The 18,562-nt window shown below is 37.6% G+C and overlaps 1 protein-coding gene across 3 annotated transcripts; it reads left to right on the forward strand.

Moving 5' to 3' along the window:
* The first annotated feature begins 1,308 nt into the window (after positions 1 to 1,308).
* On the forward strand, positions 1,309 to 17,515 carry LOC102398269 (D-dopachrome decarboxylase-like). 3 transcript variants are annotated; one of them, XM_045166431.1, is made up of 4 exons: positions 1,309 to 2,327; positions 9,665 to 9,994; positions 15,371 to 15,406; positions 16,983 to 17,515. In XM_045166431.1, the coding sequence occupies exon 1, from the start codon at positions 1,321 to 1,323 to the stop codon at positions 1,675 to 1,677; it is 357 nt and encodes a 118-aa protein (XP_045022366.1). In that variant the 5' UTR covers positions 1,309 to 1,320; the 3' UTR covers positions 1,678 to 2,327; positions 9,665 to 9,994; positions 15,371 to 15,406; positions 16,983 to 17,515. The 3 variants fall into 3 exon arrangements, 2 of the variants coding, with proteins under 2 accessions (XP_045022366.1, XP_006058880.3); XR_006641328.1 differs by lacking the exon at positions 1,309 to 2,327 and adding an exon at positions 6,811 to 6,917; XM_006058818.4 differs by lacking the exon at positions 9,665 to 9,994.
* Positions 17,516 to 18,562: the final 1,047 nt, after the last annotated feature.

Below are 18,562 nucleotides of genomic sequence, written 5' to 3' on the forward strand. Positions count from 1 at the left end.
GTTTTTAAAATATTTTTCAATTATCTTGTATTTATTCTTCCCACTAGAATTTGAAATCTAGTCCACCTCCATACTTCATAGCAAAGACCAAAAAATAAAATGTTACTGTAATTCTGATTGGAATTGCAGTCAACTTATATACATGCTTTTAGGAAAGATTAGCTTCTTTATGGTCTTGAGTTTCTCCTTTACAAATATGACATGTTTCTCTGTTCAGGTTTTATTTTATGCTCTTTGGTAAGATATTTTGCTTCCTTGATGGCTCATATGGTAAAGAATCTGCCTGCTATGTGGGAGACCCAGGTTCAATTCCTGGGTCAGGAAGATGCCCTGGAGAAGGGAATGACTAACCAACCTACTTCAGTATTCTTGCCTGGAGAATTCTATGGACAGAGCACCCTGGTGGGCTACAGTCCATGGAGTCACAAAGAGTCGGACATGACTAAGCAACTAATACTTTTACTTTTTTCATTAAGATATAATACTCTTCATATAGTTCTTCTAATTTAATAAGGGATTTTATAACTCTATTTACTGTTTTGTATTTTACTACCTTCGTGGATCTTGAAATACAGACACCTCCTAAAATACTTTATAATTCTGCTCATTTTCTTGGAATAAGAGAAAACAGAAGAAAAGGATCAGAAAGGAACTGAGTGGGCAGGTATCATTCTTACCTACAATAGATGGAAAAGGTATTTGACAGCTCCAAGTAATAATGCCTTGGAATTTTCAGTTAAAAACCCTTTCTAAACATGATTTTCATCCAGGTCTCTCATCCTCTCCCATTGTGTTGGGATCCGTGAGCTGCTATGAATGGACAGTTGCCCACCATGATCTCCTCTTACATTCACCTTCAGGACAGAGGCACTGATTGCTCACAGGGGATTAGACCAGGATCGGGTGGATCTCAGGTGGACATGGGGGTGCTCAGGACCTGTTCTGTCTGAATCCTGAAGATGTACAACTCATCTGTGTTCAGAGGAGCACTCAGCTGCTTCTGGCAATTTATTTTCCCCCAATCCAAGGTAAGTGACATAACATTACAGAGCAGCATCCCAAGACTTCTTTCAATTTATGCAGAGAACTAGATTTAGTTTTTAAGGTTTAAGTAAATTTTCTCATTTGACATTGCTTTTGTAAACATCATGTGATCCAATAGTGAAAGTGGTTTTATGAAAAAAGAAAAACTTCGTTCACATTGCCCACTGTATTAATGTTGGTATATTTGCATTTTCAGTTACCTAAGTGTTTCCGCCTTTCAGAAATACATTCCCCCTTTTTTCTCCCCAGCGACCATTTGCACCCTTCCCGCTAAACATGCCGTTCGTTGAGCTGGACACGAGCTTGCTCGCCAGCCGCGTGCCCCCGGGGCTGGAGAAGCGGCTCTGCGCGGCCACTGCTGCCATCCTGAACAAGCCTGAGGACCGCGTGAACGTGACGGTGCGGTCCGGCCTGGCCATGGTGGTGAATGGCTCGGCGGAGCCCAGCGCCCAGCTGCTCGTCTCCTCCATCGGTGTGGTGGGGACCGCCAAGGAGAACCATGGCCACAGCGCACGCTTCTTCGAGTTCCTCACCAAGGAGCTGGACCTGGCCAAGGACCGGATAATTATCCGCTTTTTCCCCTTGGAGTGCTGGCAGATTGGCAAGAAGGGGACAGTCATGACCTTTTTATGATTGGCATGTAGGGCATCCAGGGCCTCTGAGCTGACAGCCCTTCCAGAGAGGCTACCTGGCAGTGAGGGCCTGGTGGACACCAGCTTCTGGCACCTCCATGTGGTTCTCCTCCCCATCCTCACAAGAAATAAATGAGCTTTGTCTCAAAAAAAAAAAAAAAAAAAAATTCCTGAATCACTAATGAAGCAGCCCTGGGGTTAGTGAGAACAGAAGAGAGGTTCTTTGATAAAATCTCTGAACAGTTTCAACAAAACCGAACACCTGAGAATAAAAAGAAAGCCCTAACTCTCTAAATACTTTTCCTGGAAATTTAGAAAAGCAGTTGGTTGATGCCAAACTCTTCCTTTTCTGTTTTTAACCTTTCCATTATCTATCAGTGCTTTTTAATGTTTATGACTCAGAGGAAAACGAAAGACATTAGGGTTGATTGATTTGAGGTAAATCTATACATATTGCATGCCATGAAACCTATGTTCAAGGACTTTCAAAAGTCAGAAGATCAAATTGCCGCCACAAAGTGTTTTGAACTTCTAATCACATGTTGAAGCAAAGAGAGGGCTGAGATTTTTGTAGAAGCTCCAATCATTGTGACAATTCAACCTGGATCAAGGTATTTGGTGAAGGAACTAAGCTCGTAGTAATACCTCCTGGTAAGTAACTTTTTCCTATTTCAACTTAATAGTGAAAATGGTTGCTTTTTAGAAAAAAGCAATTTAGGATTCGCCTTGACTGCCACATTCTTGGCCTCAGCATATGAACAGGAGTTTTGCAACTACTGGTCATTGTACATGGAAACAAAACTGTCTTGTAAATGACTTATTCATTTCCTTGCTTGTAAGAAGTTGGAATTCTACTTTTAGAAATTCAACTTTTTATCCAACAAAGAATAGACTCAGGGTAGAAATTAAAGTATTTTGAGGACTATGTCTGTAATCTGTTGGTATAAGTTACTGGTTCAAAATTCTTTTCTAATAAATGGACTTTTAAGTGAGAAATACTTTTCTAATTTATCTCTTCTCTGTAGTAAACACAGTATTTCTCTCTCCCAATAACTTGAAAAAATGACATTTTTGGTTTTCAGCTCATCCTTAACAGCAGTGGAAAAAAATTATAGTAAATGATGATAGATAAATCCCACTTCTTATTACTCCACTTATTACTCTAATTTCTTAGAGCGAGGCTGAGATCAGTTGAAACTTGTGCAGTCACATCTCTTGTTACATTGCTTGCATATGGACCAGTTTCATGGAATTTGTGAGCTCTATGAGCCATCTCAGCTCCAAAGTCGATGAAAAGAGTCTGCATGGTTGGACATCCTTATTTGCTTATTCTCTCAGCAAACATTTATTGAGGACAGTTTCTGTGTTGGATGCTGGTGATAAAAAGGTGAACAAGACACAAGACAGAACAAGTTTCAACACTCAAAGAGTTTCTTGATTAGCAGAAAATCATTATAGATTCCAACATGATTGAGCCCAATGTTCTACGGCCTGTGGCTGCCAGAGAGGCAAGAAGTCTTGAACTGATGAGCTTGTTTCCTTTCTTAATGGATAAAATGGTTATTGCATATAAAATCCATATTGGACACAGCTAAGCAATATAAAATCCACGTACTTTGTTGGAAGATTTTAATGAAATGGCTGCATACCATCTTTTTAAAGAGAATAATAATATCAGCTACTATTTATTGAAGGCCAGACACCATGATAAGTAGTCTTAGGGCCTTATCTCTTTCCTCAACAGAAATTCTTATATTCCCATTTCATAAATAAGGAAACAGCTTGAGAGAAGTTCATGTACTTGCCTAAATAAAGTACATGACTAGTTACTGTGGTGAAGTTTGGAATCTGATAGTCTATTCCTAAGTGCATGGTCTGGATCATTAAGTGATGTGAGAAGCATCGCATCCTGTTTTTATATTCTGAATATTTAATCTTTTGTATTCTGACCTTTTAAAAGGATTCTGTAATTGACTACTAATTAGTAATAATTCATAATTTGTATTATTACTTGTGTATTAAAACAATGCTTCTGCTTCTAATCAGGAAATGAAATTATCTTTTTCCTCCCAGAAAAGATCATGTAAGTCATATTAAATATACATCTCTTAAATACTCAAAATTTGATTTTCAGATCATCTTAATAGAATAAGTCATTTTGACACCATTCAACTCAAATTTCTTTTTGTATGGCATCAAATTTGCTAAATTGCATAACTTAGAGCTGCCTTTCCAGTCATTATGGGAATGAAAAATATCAAATACAAACTATTATATTTAAAACAGGTAACCAACAAGTACCTACTGTATAGCACAGTATTCTGCAACAACTTATAGGAGAAAAGAACTTGGAAAAGAATAAATACATGTATATGTATAACAGAATCACTTGGAAGTACACTTGAAACTAACACAACATTGTTAATCAACTATACTCCAAAATAAAATAAAAATTTTTTAATAGTGCAGAAAATGTGATACCAAAATCTGGAGAAATACAAGGCTGAATAAAATTCTCTGACGAGCTGTGGAGGATTTTATTTCAATGCTCTTGAAACCACAAGATTATTTTTAGGCAGAGGGGAGAAGTCTTTCAGCAAAGGAATAGCTTAAGAGATCTTCATTAAAAATTCATAGTCTGTAACAACTCATTTTGTCTACTAGATGAGAATTAGATTCTGGAAAGAAGTTACTTTAGAATTAACCCAGATATTTTCCTCTTAAAACATATAGATCACAAAATACCTATAAAATGTAACAAATATACATCTATAAAATACTCAAAAATATTATTCCTATTATTGCTCAAATTTGGAAATTAAAGAAACACTGTATACTCTAAGCATGAACTGATTTTATGCATGAAAACACTTTAAAGGGAGGATATTTAGAAGATTTAGGCAAAATGGTGAGAAAAGATGAAATCATACTCTCCAATGTATGTGAGCTGAGATGGGACCACACAAGCCCAAGCTGCCCAGTAAGAGTGGGTTCAGTTTTTCAGTTCTTGATCATTTGTACCTAATGTGCTTTTGCTTGAGTTCCATTTTTATTTAATGTTATCAGTTTCAATTTTTATATATTTCTACAAATATTGAAAAGATATGGGCACAATTTGAGAGCAGGCACAGAGGGAGACTTCTATAAAGGCTTTTTAGGTGGCACAAACAGTTGGCCAGAGCATCAAAGTGTTTGGTTCCGGAACACAACTTACTGTTACAGGCGAAGTTTCTTTAAATTCTGTACTAAGGTAGGGATAGGAGGTAGGCAATACAGGCACTGCAGGCTTGAGGGTTGGTGCTGGCTCAGATGGAGAAGGCAAGTACTGGAGAAGGCCACTCCAGTACTCTTGCCTGGAAAATCCTATGGATGGAGGAGCCTGGTAGGCTGCAGTACATGGGGTCGTGAACAGTGGGACATGACTGAACGACTTCACTTTCACTTTTCACTTTCATGCATTGGAGAAGGAAATGGCAACCCACTCCAGTGTTCTTGCCTGGAGAATCCCAGGGACGGGGGAGCCTGCTGGGCTGCCGTCTGTGGGGTCACACAGAGTCGGACATGACTGAAGTGACTTAGCAGCAGCAGCAGCAGCTGGCTCAGAATTCTTGGATTTATTCCCTGTTTGGTAACGAATTAGGCACAGGGAATGACTGGAGAGGTCAGTGACTCTAACCAGGTCCTTGGAGTCTGGTCTTTTCCTGACCTAGTAGAGAGGATACTGACAAGAGTTAGCCAGTTAGACCAAGTGTGAGTTCCTCAGTGATGGATACATTACATTCATTTAGTCTTGGAAAATTTCAAAGCTCTTAGATAATTTTTAATTTAATTCTGAAAACAACCAAAGGAAAATTTGGACTAATATTGTTCAACTTATTTAGTCAGAGAATGATTAATACCAAGTTTCAAGATATTTAACTTTGCGACCATATTCAAGAATGTCTTAAGAGGGATTTTTTTCCCCTTAAATTCAATCCAGTAAATTTGTTCCCTCCTCATTTGCCTTAAAGATGAAATTTTGCCTGGATGATGGGGAACATCTCTTGAGGACATTCTTATCCTACGAGATCCATGGAAATGAAAGCTTTTAAAATTTTTTCGCAAAGTTGATAAAGCATTGAAAAGTGAAAAAAATTATGTATTTTGATTTCTTTAGTAGTTGTGATCATAAGAACAAGTGAGTTTGTAAATTGGAAAGCAACATTCTCGTCTGCTTTTTACAACTGACTCTATTCAATGTAAATTATAACGATCCAGTTAAATGAAGGTGAACCAGTTATAACTCATGAGGGTCCTGGAAAATTATTTATGGTAACGTGTAGTGAGGGAAAAGCATAGACTTTGATTCTGAATCTGTCACTTATGTATGATGATCCTTTAGCAAATACATTTTAATTCATTGGTTATTGCTTTAAAAAATTACAAAGACAATACATGCTCATAATGGGGAAAAATTGAAAAATACAGAAACAAAGAAAAAATTAAATTTTTATATAGACACATTGCTGTTAACAGTTTAATATATTTCCACTGATTTATTCCATGTAACAACCATCTCAAGTTGATGTTCTGAGGATAAAATGAAATTAAAAATGAAAATTACCTATCATAAATGTTGGGACATGGTAGGTGATTAAAAAGTCAATTTCTTCTCTAGAATTCAAAATATTGCTCTTTGGAATTTTTTATGCAATCAGGAGTACAGATAAATGTATTAATTACCATCTTGTCTTAGGTCAGTTTAGAACAAGTAGTACTTAAAAATTCTAAGTTTCTATGGCTAATCATTAACTGCTTCTAAAAGTGGCTAAATGTAATGAGCGTAATTTCAAATATTAGAATATAAGGTGCTCTCTCATTTTGCAGTAGAAATGTTTGGAAATAAAAATGTGTATTTTCTTAAATATGAGTTTTTTGCAACTTGAACATACAAGCTTATAGGGATACATACCAAAGTCAAATATTCAAGTGTAATATTTAATTTCTTATTTGAATTACACCTAGAGTTAAAAATTATGTCAATACAAAAACAGTTGAGAAATAATGCCTTTTGCCCATACATTTCATTAAAAGTTTTGTTCAGACTCTAAACATGCACTTGAATAGCAGACTCTCATAGTTACATTAGGATTTGAAGAAATCAGAGATGCTAAATTAGTCTACAGTTTTTGGTATGGGTTGAATCACTGTGGAGTTATTATGTAAAAATCTTCGGCGATGGGACAAAACTTGTAGTCACAGGTAGGTATCAGAGGAATGCAAGTTTTTCAAGTTTCTAGAGAAGAGAAGAAAAAATTAAATTGCAGTAATAGGAATGTTTAGAGAAAACAGGGCTTTGATGATGTTTAGATGTAGAAATCTTAGAATGGATTTTTAAACGAATCTGCAAAGGTTAGCACAGACAGCACTGTGTACGTATTGTGATAGGAATTAGCTTTGTGTCCGTGTGGACTTGTACGAAGTACTAATATCTATGTAATTATGAAGGTGTTTGGCCCAAGGCCAAAGTTTATTATTGCAGGTAAGTTTTGTGAGTTGACACATTTCCTTTTCTGATGATGAAAGGATGTTTTTAAGGAGTGTAAGCTTTGGCTGAGCTGGAGCTCTAGATCCATCACTTACTGCTTATATGAACTTGGAGATGATACTCTGACTTCAGTTTTCTAATCCATAAATGAGATAACAATATGTATCCAGCAGGGGTTTTATTGGAATTGAATGAGATAGTGTGAATATAGTACTTTGTACATTGACTTACTTATCATGGATGCTGGGTAGTGTAACTACAACCTATTCAAAGAGAATTGTATCCAGGATGGAGCTATTTGCAGCCTATAGCATTGACAGAACAGATGTTCTCCAGCAAATACAGTTGTATTTCTAATTGCCTAAATGAAGAATTATCTTACCGTCCACTCACACAAAAGATTGAATTTAGATGTATTCCTTTTCTCTTTAGGGGATATTGTTTTCACTTAACAAGAAAAATGAAATTAAAATGTGTTCATTTTTTATTTTTGTTCATAAATGTAGACTATGAACACTTTGTGCACATATAAGAAATTAAATCTTAATCATTTCTTAATTGATATCATATTATCTACACCAAAATTTATTGCCTCAGTTTATAGCCCATAAATTGGGGCTTCATGCTTATAGTTATCAGAAAAAAAAATTAAATTTTTATGGAGAATGGTCATGGTATAAAGTCAAATAAATGTTGTTAGAAATGTCATAAATTTGAAATTCTTATTTAAATATAAATGAATTGTAATTATTTATCTGATTAAAAATATGACAAGAAAAAATTAACACATAAATCAAGATCAACAAATTACATATACAGATGGAGAAATATTTAGTGTCTTATTGCAATCAATCAAATATTATTTGTGCTAAAACTGAAATGCATAAAATTAAGCACATTGTGAGCTAATTGTATTTACAGCATGAGTAAAAAATTAAGATTGCTTGCTTACTGATTTAGTATAGAAATCAAGACCTTTGTTACACAGGCAGAAATTATCAAGAATATTTTCCATTTCTTCTCAAAGGAGAAATCCAGTGCTTCTTTTCTTAAGAAATTGCCCCTTGGATTATTCAACTAAATGCAAGTTAGCCAAAAGATAATATCAGCAAAGCATTCATGTTCAGTTGAAGATCAAATTGGAAAATGTTCTAAGCCTTATAATTTCAATTATTATATTAACAGTAAGCATATAATCAAGAACATTCCAGCATCCAAGTGACACCTTTTGGAAACTGTGATGTTTTTTTACATACCTTGACTTTATGTCTGCAAGAAAACTCGGGAGCCATAACTTTTAATGTGACTAATTCTATATACACTTTATTCAGCAGTTGTAAACAAAGAAATATTTTAGTTCATAAACAGTTTAGCAGCCCAAAGTAGATTTAAATTTGAGGGGAGACACTGAAAGTCAAAATATGGTGTGTTCTTAGTTATGCTTCAACTTTGAATGAAATTCCAAAATAAAATGTGTTCTTGATGAACATTTTCTAAAGCAAAACAAAATTCTATAACTGCATTACTTGGCAAGATAAATATAAAAACATTTCTGAAAATAATTTATTTTAATAGAAATACTGAAAATATCATTGTTTTGCTTCTAAATTCAAGGCACTGTAAATAATTTAGAGGTGAAACTTTAATATTGCCCCACTCAAAAGTCTAGAGTGGTTCTGATGTGACCTTGAGAAGTTGTATAAAGTTATCAATTAGCAAGACCTTCACTTCAAAACTGAGCATAGGACCCACATTTGAAGCTAAAAGTTCAACTTAGATTGTTAAGTACATGTGGACATAGATTCCCATGAATACAAGTGAATGTATATTGTTTTAAAATGATAACCTCTCCTGACATTTATTTATTTAGGAATCAGAATAAGTATGATATATCCCAGAATAAGTTAAATGAAGAATAAGATTCAACATATTTGCAGAATGTAAGAATGTATTAATTGGCCAAAAAGACTGTAAGTTACAAAACCTGGTATAGGAAATGGAAGTCATTTAGAAGCAACTAAAGATTCTTACCTATAGAGAAATCATCAAAGTTACCTCATCTCCTCCCCTAGACCCATCACCTACTCCCATCCCTTTTAAAATAGTCTCCACTATGATAGAACAAAAGAGATTTAATAAAATTAATTTGTTTATGAATGTCACAAGCATTGATACAGGGCATTTTTAAGTCACAGTCCAACTTAGCACTTGGAAAAGGAACCAAAGCCAAGATGTGGGCGAGCCTCTGCTTCTGAAAAACTGTGACTTTGGGCAAGTGATATAACTTTTTGAACATTGCTTCCCATTGAAATAAAACATCTACTGTGGATGAAAAGCCATGATGAGAGTTAATTCACTGGCAGCTTTTCTTCTTTTCACTCTAAGCCAAGTTGTTCCAAACTTCATGACATGTATGTTTCTCTAATAATTCTTTTCAATTCTCTTCCATTTCCCCCCACAGATAGAAGGCTTGATGGAGACTTATCTCCCAAGCCCACTATATTTTTTCCTTCAGTTGAGGAAGTAAAACTCCATGGGGCTGGAACACATCTTTGCCTTCTTCAGAATTTTTTCCCTGATGCTATTAAGATACAATGGAAAGAAAAGAATGTCAATAAAATTCTGGAATCTTATCAGGGAAATATCATCAAGACTAATGACACATACATGAAATTCAGCTGGCTAACCTTGACTAAAAAGGCAATGGATAAAGAACATGTATGTATCGTCAAACACGAGAATAACAAAGGAGGACGTGATCAAGAGATTCTTTTTTCTCCAGTTAAAAAAGGTATGAGATTATAAAGAAACATAACCTCCAAGAATACTTTTTTTCCCAAAGGAAATACCCTACCTTTTCAATCAAGCATTAATGAAAACAAATATAAATCATCTTTAATGTTGTTACCTTTAATGATAGCCTAAATATCCTACAAAATTGTATTGGCTGGCTCAGCTGGTAAAGAATCTGCCTGCAATGTGGGAGACCTGGGTTCAATCCCTGGGTTGGAAAGATCCCTTGGAGAAGGGGATGGCTACCCACTCCAGTATTGTGGCCTGGAGAATTCCATGGACTGAATAGTCCATGGGGTCACAAAGAGTCAGACATGACTTAGTGACTTTCACTTTCACTTTGAAACATAAAAAAGAAAAAAAATTTACTAAACCTTTCTCAAATCAGTTTGATCATCTAAAATATAAAGGTCACAATGATATATTTTAGTGTTGTTGTGTAGATTAAATGAAACAATACACGTCAAAGTAACTATCAATTAGCATGTAATAAACACACTGAAAGATATTCCATTTTTGATGATCTTACTTGATCAGAAATAAGGACAACTATATACCTTTCAGAAAAGTTCTACTCATCAAGTAAAGTCACTCTTACTTCAGTCTTGCTTTACTCAAGATATAACCCAGAAATAATGAGCCATTAAATGACAAAATGGCATTTTTATGAGGAATTCAGATTGTAGCTCAACAAAAAGTAGAATAATTACTGCTGCAGGCTTATTATGGTCTTGGGTTTTTGAGATTTGTGTTTTACCTACTACCTTAAGCTAAAATTTTGTAATTAAAGTGTGTATTAGTTTCTCAGTTGTGTCCGAATCTTTGCGACTCCATGGACTATAGCCCACAAGGCTCCCCTGTCCATGGTATTCTCCAGGCAAGAATACTGGAGTGGGTTGCCATAGGGGATCTTCCTGATTCAGGGATTGAACCCAGGTCTCCTGCATTGCAGACAGATTCTTTACCATCTGAACCACCAGGGAAGCCCAATTAAAGATGGAGTGAGGCTAAAGTGTACAGACTTACTCCCATTCTACATAATGAATGTATCTCATTGGAAAATGCCTCTCACAAACTTTCATTGCAGCCCTAGCATGTGCCAATCCTGGAGCGATGTGTGAATGAACACATTTGGGCGAATTACTTTCCCAGAAAGATGCACTACAGTAAAGAGAATATCACTCAGTCATGTCTGACTTAGTGATCCCATGGACTGAAGCCCTCCAGGCTCCTCTGTCCATGGAATTCTCCAGGCAAGAATACTGGAGTGGGTAGTCATTCCCTTCTCTAGGGGATCTTCCCAACCCAGGGATCAATCCTGCATTGAAGGCAGATTCTTTACCATGTGAGCCACAATGTATGTAAAGAGAATATGCTGCTGCTGCTGCTAAGTCGCTTCAGTCGTGTCCGACTCTGTGCAACCCTATAGACAGCAGCCCACCAGGCTCTTCTGTCCATGGAATTTTCTAGGCAAGAATATTGGAGTGGGTTGCCATTTCCTTCTCCAAAAGAGAATACACTCGTTCCCTAATCACTCAGAGTTACTTGTGATTTGGGCATAATGTCCCAAAGGAGTCCCTTTGATGCAGATGCTGGACGTGTCTGCACAATGCACGCAGAGGGCTGGATGTGCCTTGGCCCTGTAAGTGGTCCTGTAACTCCCTGGACTTGGAACTTAATGTCCTGAGTATTTGCCTAACAGACCGAAGGCCCCAGAGTGCCCATAAGAAGGAATCATTTTGTACTTCTCTCTGTGGTTAGGAAGCTTTTTTAAGCAGTGGGAGCCAAGCATAAAAAAAAAAAAAAAAACTGCGCAGAGATTTTGGTGTAGCAGTCCGAATTTCTGAAGTAAGTCTACCTTTTCAGAGCCTTAGTTTGTCCAGTGATCAAACTACATTTGAGCAGTTGCCTTGGATTTGTCCTGGGGCCCTAATGAAGAGCAAAGGAAGTAACATCCGAGAAAATGCTTGCTTTCCAAAACATAATACTGTTGTATTTATTCATATATTCTTTGTATTTATTTATATCCTTTTCTAAAACTAACTAGAGTATGATTACAGAAACAACCCCAGATTTCTGTTTCTACACCTAAGAAACAGAAGGGAAGCAAATATACAAAGCAAGTTTACTATAACCTTAGGCTTAAGTGCCCTATTAGATTTTGATTTTCCCAATATTCAGGGGAAAATAGGAATAATAAGTTCCAGGTAATGACCATAAAGGAGAAATGTTCCAGTTCATAATATATCTTACTTGGCACTTAATTTCTGAAATAAATGCCTCCCATGGGCTTCTCAGAGCAACATAGCTAATAAGGGCATTTTATCAAAGTCATTCTACACTAAATTCCTAACATTGTTTCTTAGAAGTTCCTGTTTGTTGTTGTTTTTGTTGTATTAATAAAAAATAAAAATAAATATGGAAGCACAAATCAATGACGTGATCTTGAAAGCACATAAAAACAAATCTGATCCAAGTTTTTGACCAACGATGACTGAGAAAGAGAACCTAGGATATGCACATGATTTTATGAGGAAAAAATTTTACATTATTGTTTTTAGCTCAATCAATGCATGGTAATAAGTGATCTTTATTAATATTATAATAAATTCACTGTAAGGAAAAGAAAGAGTTTTTAAAGACTTATTAAAGCCAGTTCTTAAGTATATTTTAACATCTAACATGAGTGTACTAGCATTTTCATTCTTGGGATTTACCCCAACGTCTATACAGGTTCCAGTACTCTTGCCTGGAAAATCCCATGGACAGAGGAGCCTGATGGGCTGCAGTCCATGGGGTCACGAAGAGTCGGACACAACTGGGCGACTTCACTTTCACTTTACACTTTCATGCACTGGAGAAGGAAATGGCAACTCACTCCAGTGTTCTTGCCTGGAGAATCCCAGGGACGGGGGAGCCTGGTGGGCTGCCGTCTATGGGGTCGCACAGAGTCAGACACGACTGATGTGACTTAGCAGCAGCAGCAGCAGCAGCAGCTATACAGGTTTAGCTTCTACCCAAAAGTAGACTGTTCCTGTGAAATCTGTCCTAAGCAGAAAGGCATAAAGTGAAGAAGCAATCATCTGAAGACACATTTAGCTAGCAAATGCACAAAAAGTAAATAAAAAATAAGGCACAGGGCTTCCCTGGTGGCTCAGTGGTAAGGAATCTGCCTACCAATGTGGGAGACATGGGTTCAGTCCCTGGTCTGGGAAGGTCCCACATGTCACGGAGTAACTAAACCCAAGCGCCACAACTACTGAGCCTGTGCTCTAGAGCCTTCACTCCATAAGAGAATCCTGCTCATTGCAACTAGAGAGTAGCCCACACAGTAACAAAGACTCAGTCTGGCCAAAATAAATAAATAAAACTATATGCATAAAAGAAAGAAAGTAAAGCACAGATGCTTATGGACACAGTTCAGAGCTATGGCAATGTACTGCTTAGATGCTGAGTGCAGGTCCTTGGCAAAGCTGTCCTTGCTGCTGGGGGTGCCCACTGCCTCTATCATGGCTGGCTGCAAAACAAACACTAAATGCTACTTTTACTTCTAGCCTTTTTTCATAAAACTGAAAATCCTCTTCAGATTCCTCTGCAAAAACAGGTACTTATGTAGCTCTTTTGTAAGAGCAAAGTGGTAAAAAGTGAACTTCTGAAAAATGGGGACACTATATCCCAAATGCATTTTTTAGAGTGAAGCAAAAAAAGATCTCAAGGGTGTAAAACAGCACACCAGAACCACATCATGTGGACAAAAACACACCTAGGATAAAAATGATAAACCCGAACAACCTCTGTGTCTCTGCTTCCCTCCATCCAACAGTTTATTATGTTTTAAATTAATTTTGTCTTTGTATGAATATTTGCCTTTTTTCACTTTAGATAAATACAACTCTCACGTCAAGTTTTATATTGTCAAGAACAAGTAATGTGATTTGGTCTCTCTCACCACCCTGGAAAGAATTGCACTGAAATGCTGATCTCCTGTGATAAATATTTCATTTCTTAAGAATGATTAAGAACTCTGGAAAAGAAGGTGTTTTTAATGTCCATCACTGAGTGACTAACATGGTGAAATTTTGTGGTCTCTTTAGAGATTAATTTCTCTGTATTTCGATGGAATATTTTTACAAGTACCTTTCACATGGTTTATCTCATTTAATCCCCCACAACCAACATTTGACTGTACTGTCATCACTGATATGACTTAGCCTCTAACCTTTGATCTCCTTTTGTGACATGGAATCCCTCCCTAAAATAACTCATCACAGTGTCATTGGGGAGTTAAAGGAGATAATGCATGTGAAGTATTTCATTAAATGGCACAGTAATAATCACTCACTAGTTATTAGTTAGTTAGTTAGCCGTTCAGTCGTGTCTGACTCATTGTGACCACGCTGACTGTAATCCACCAGGCTGCTCTGTCCATGGGATTTCCCAGGCAAGAATAATGGAGTAGGTAGCCATTCTCTTACCCAGGGAATCTTCCAGGCATTATATTGTTATCCTGATATCCATAAATTCCATGACTATAGAAAATCGTGTATGTGAGTTGGGAGTGCTGGAGTATGTGTGACTTGGAAAGGTTTGGCTGTTTTTTTTTTTTTTTTTTTTTGACTAGGTGTGAAATTTACCTAAGCCAAACTCCTTCAAATGTGAGATTCTGTTGTGGATTCTAGGATTGGATGCATTCCTTTTGGGAGCATCCCTTCACGTAAGCAGTGGGTGCTTAAGACTGTAGAACAGTTACTTTTTCTGATGATTTGTCTTTTTGACAGTATTTCTTAAACACTTACTTTGGGGCAGACACTGTGTTAGAAGCTATGAATACAGAAGGAAAATAAGATGGTCTTGAAAGTGAAAGTGTTAGTCCTTCAGTCACGTCTGACTCTTTGGGACCCCATGGGTGGTAGCCCACCAGGTTCCTTTGTCCATTGAATTCTCCAGGATACTGGAGTGTGTTGCCAAGAATACTGACATGTGTTGCCATTTCCTTCTCCAGGGGATCTTCCCAACCCAGGGTTTAAAACCAAGTCTCCTGCATTGCAAGCAGATTCGTTACTGTCTGAGCCACCAGGGAAGATGTCCTTAGATATTAATATTACCTTCTGATTGTAACAAAGGAGAAGAAAAATGTCCCCTTCATGAACTTCAACATTGTCACATACAGAAAACCACATATGAGTTAGGTCTACTGAATTACGTCAAATCAGACCATCTGTTCTTAAATTTGTAGGGCTCTTTTATTCTTAATGATTTTCTCCTCTCTTGGCAGATTCTATCTATCAGCTTGTCTGTCTATCTACCACACAGAGACACACACTGTCAAATAATGGATATAAACAACTCACTAATACTTGCTTTTATTTTGTAGAGGTCGCTACACATGCCTGCACGAAAAAAGAAAGTGGTAAGTTTTTGTCTATGTTTACCTTTATGTCATGCTACCACATTTTTTTCCTCTGGAAAAATTTAACTATTGAACTTCTTTGGTTTAAGGTGGAAAAACAAGAATGTCTGGATATTGCAGAAATGGACTGAGTGATTTTTTAAGTAAATCTATCATCATTTCCTAGGAGTCATCTTAACACTGTAAATGCTGGTTTTGATGTGAGATAACTCTGAATTAGAGGGTGCAGTGATAGACTCTGAATTATTTCAACAGTGGATTTCCTTTGTTTGTGTGGCTTGTGTTTCAAATAACTGGAGAAATGTGATATCAAGTTTCTTGTAGGGTTTTTTTTTTTTGTCTTTGGTGATTGCTAGTAGCTAATACATGAACTGACACCTACTGAGAGCTTTATATATACAAGGTGCTCTGCCATGTCTTGCCTAAATATTATGTTTTCTCCTCCTAACACTCCCCTGAGGTGGTACAGTATTTTCTCCTCGCTTTACAGATGAGGGCAAAGGGCTGAAAGTAATAAAGTCCCTTGTACGAAGTCACAAGGCTCAATCTCAGAATTCAGCCCAGCACATCTGAATCAATGGCTCACACACTTACTCAGTTCTCTATTCTGCCTCTAAGATACAGGTATAGAGCAAGAATCCCAAAGCCAAGGTCTTGAGATAGAATGGACCCACTGCAGGGTGCAGGGCAGGGGGCGGTATGTGTATAAGTGCATGGGCTTCTGAGTATCACAGATGGACTTTAACACCAGTTGTTTTGTTATTGCATGAATATATGTAAATTACTTATATCTTCTGAACAGTAGTTTCCTTAACTGCCAATAGGGTACGATTGCACTCAACTCAGTTAATTGGGAGATAAGGTCACATATGTGGAATGCCCCACATAAGGTATCCATTTAGCTAGCACAGAAATCAGTACTAGTGGGTGGCCCCTTCTCTCTACATGAAGGTTCTAGGTGAATTTAGAAGTTCTGGCTCTGCTCATCCCTCCTTCATTCCCAGTATCAGGGGGCCAGGAACTCAGCTAATGCCTGACCTGACTGAGGGCAGTGAGTTATGAACATATAGCTTCCTGAGATCCTTTCCACACCAAGTGTTAGTGATTCTGGAGTTCTGAGTCTATGAGATGAAGTGTGGAAAAGGGAGATTTTCATAGGAAGAGACCTGGTGATCTATTGAGGAGGCAAGTCCGACCCATCATCATTGTTATTTTTTCTTGGCATCTTATATATCTTGCAAGATTTCAGAAGAGAATAAGTACAATTATTCTATGACATCTTAGGCACAATGAGAGATGTTAAAGAAAATACAGGTGACTGAAGCATGAGCTCCTAAAGTTTCAGAGAGTTTGGATTAAACAGTTTATTCCATTTTGTACAATGTTCTCTTTACTAGCCACCCCCCACCCTCCACCATAAACACCAACAGATTTCCCTGGTTTGTACCCCTTAGAGGAATCTCACTGATACACAACATATAATGGATCAGACTTTTCTAACTATGACATATTTCCCCATCACTTTTTTTTATCCTTTTGAAAGACGAGGCCTAACTAATCAAAGGACTTCTCTTAGATACCCTGCAGCTGCAGTTTGCGAACACCTCTGCCTATTATACATACCTCCTCCTCATCCTCAAGAGCATGATCTACTTCTCCATCATCGCCTTCTGTGTGTTTTGGAGAACAGGCATCTTCAGCAATGGGAAGATTTTCTGATAGACGGTGCCCTAAAATGGTCAACTCTCCTTCATCATCTACATACTGGGTACATTTTTCTATTATTGTGTACTGGTTTTTTAAACCACTGGGCAAACAGTTTTCCTCTGTAACAAGGAATTCTGCCATTATTCAGGGAAAATGCCCAGGGCTGGTCCAGGAGAGCCTCTCCCCACCCTGTCCCTACAACCTCGTCAGCTCTTCCAGCCTCCAAGTCCTTGTACCTGCACACAACGGGCAGCTCCCCATCTCTTTCCTCAGCGCCTCCCCGCAGACCATCGCCCTGACCCTCCCTGCCACACATTCTGGGACTGCCAGCTTAGCTACTTGAATTCTGTACTTTCTGTTTTAATAATAGGCATAATAATTAAAAAGAGAAACCAATAGCAACTTTTGTCTGTGTGTACTTTAATTTCATGAAATCTAACCAAGCTCAGAAACAGCATGACGACTGAGCTATTAAATTTAGCTCTGGTTGTAATAATGATCAACAACACATTTCTAAGTCTTTCCCTGAGATGGTGGTTATGGTGCTTCCTTTGGGGCACTGGCCCCAAGAGGACCCCTAGCCGAATGAAAGTACTGGTCTCCTCTTTCAAAGTCACCAGATTCAGACTCATTGGTTTGGGATGTTCTGATGATGACAGAGTAACACCCATCATGCCTTGAACTGTGCATGTTCAGATTGTACTAATGTCTCACAAGCACTGCCTCCTGATCCTCACATTAACCCCATGAGAATTGCTCCAGCACCAGAGGGGCATTGGGTGGAGGGTGAAGCGTACAGACTCTGACCACCACCCCCCCCCCACCCTGAGGGTCTGGGTTTGAAGCCTGAGTCTCTATTGGCATCAGGAAGTGATTTGAACTCTGCACCTTCATTTCCTCTTCTGGCTAATGAAGTTACAGAGCCCTGTCTCCATGAGCATGAAGAACATGACTTAACGACGTTGGGTTCATGCAAGTCCTCAACAACATTAGCATCTAGTGTTGGCAGCTCTACTGTAGAAATGGTACTGATAGATTCTACACATACACAGGATCATCATGAATCATCTCTAATCTCATTTCCCTGCAGACAAGTTGGATGTGGATGGAAGAGGGACTCCTTTTCTGTTATTCACCAGGTCATCCCATTAATCCTTTAAGAGCCCTTGAAGGAAGGTATAGTTATAGTCCACACTTTACAGATAAGAGAAATAAAGTTATCTGCTCTTTACCACTACTTTGTTAGTAATACTCATTTAAAGCCAGGTCTCTTTGTTTTCAGATCCTATATTTTGTTACCTTGTATGTTTTAGCTTCCCCAGCACTCACTTTCAACTGGGAAAACAAAACGAAGCAAATCAAAAGAAAACAAGACACACACTGCTTCTTTACTAAAGAGATTCTTCAAGGAGTCAGTGAGAATTTTCTTAAGGACTTGTGGGTGCTTCT

Source organism: Bubalus bubalis, chromosome 8 (genome assembly GCF_019923935.1).
Source record: "Bubalus bubalis isolate 160015118507 breed Murrah chromosome 8, NDDB_SH_1, whole genome shotgun sequence".
NCBI lineage: Eukaryota > Metazoa > Chordata > Mammalia > Artiodactyla > Bovidae > Bubalus > Bubalus bubalis.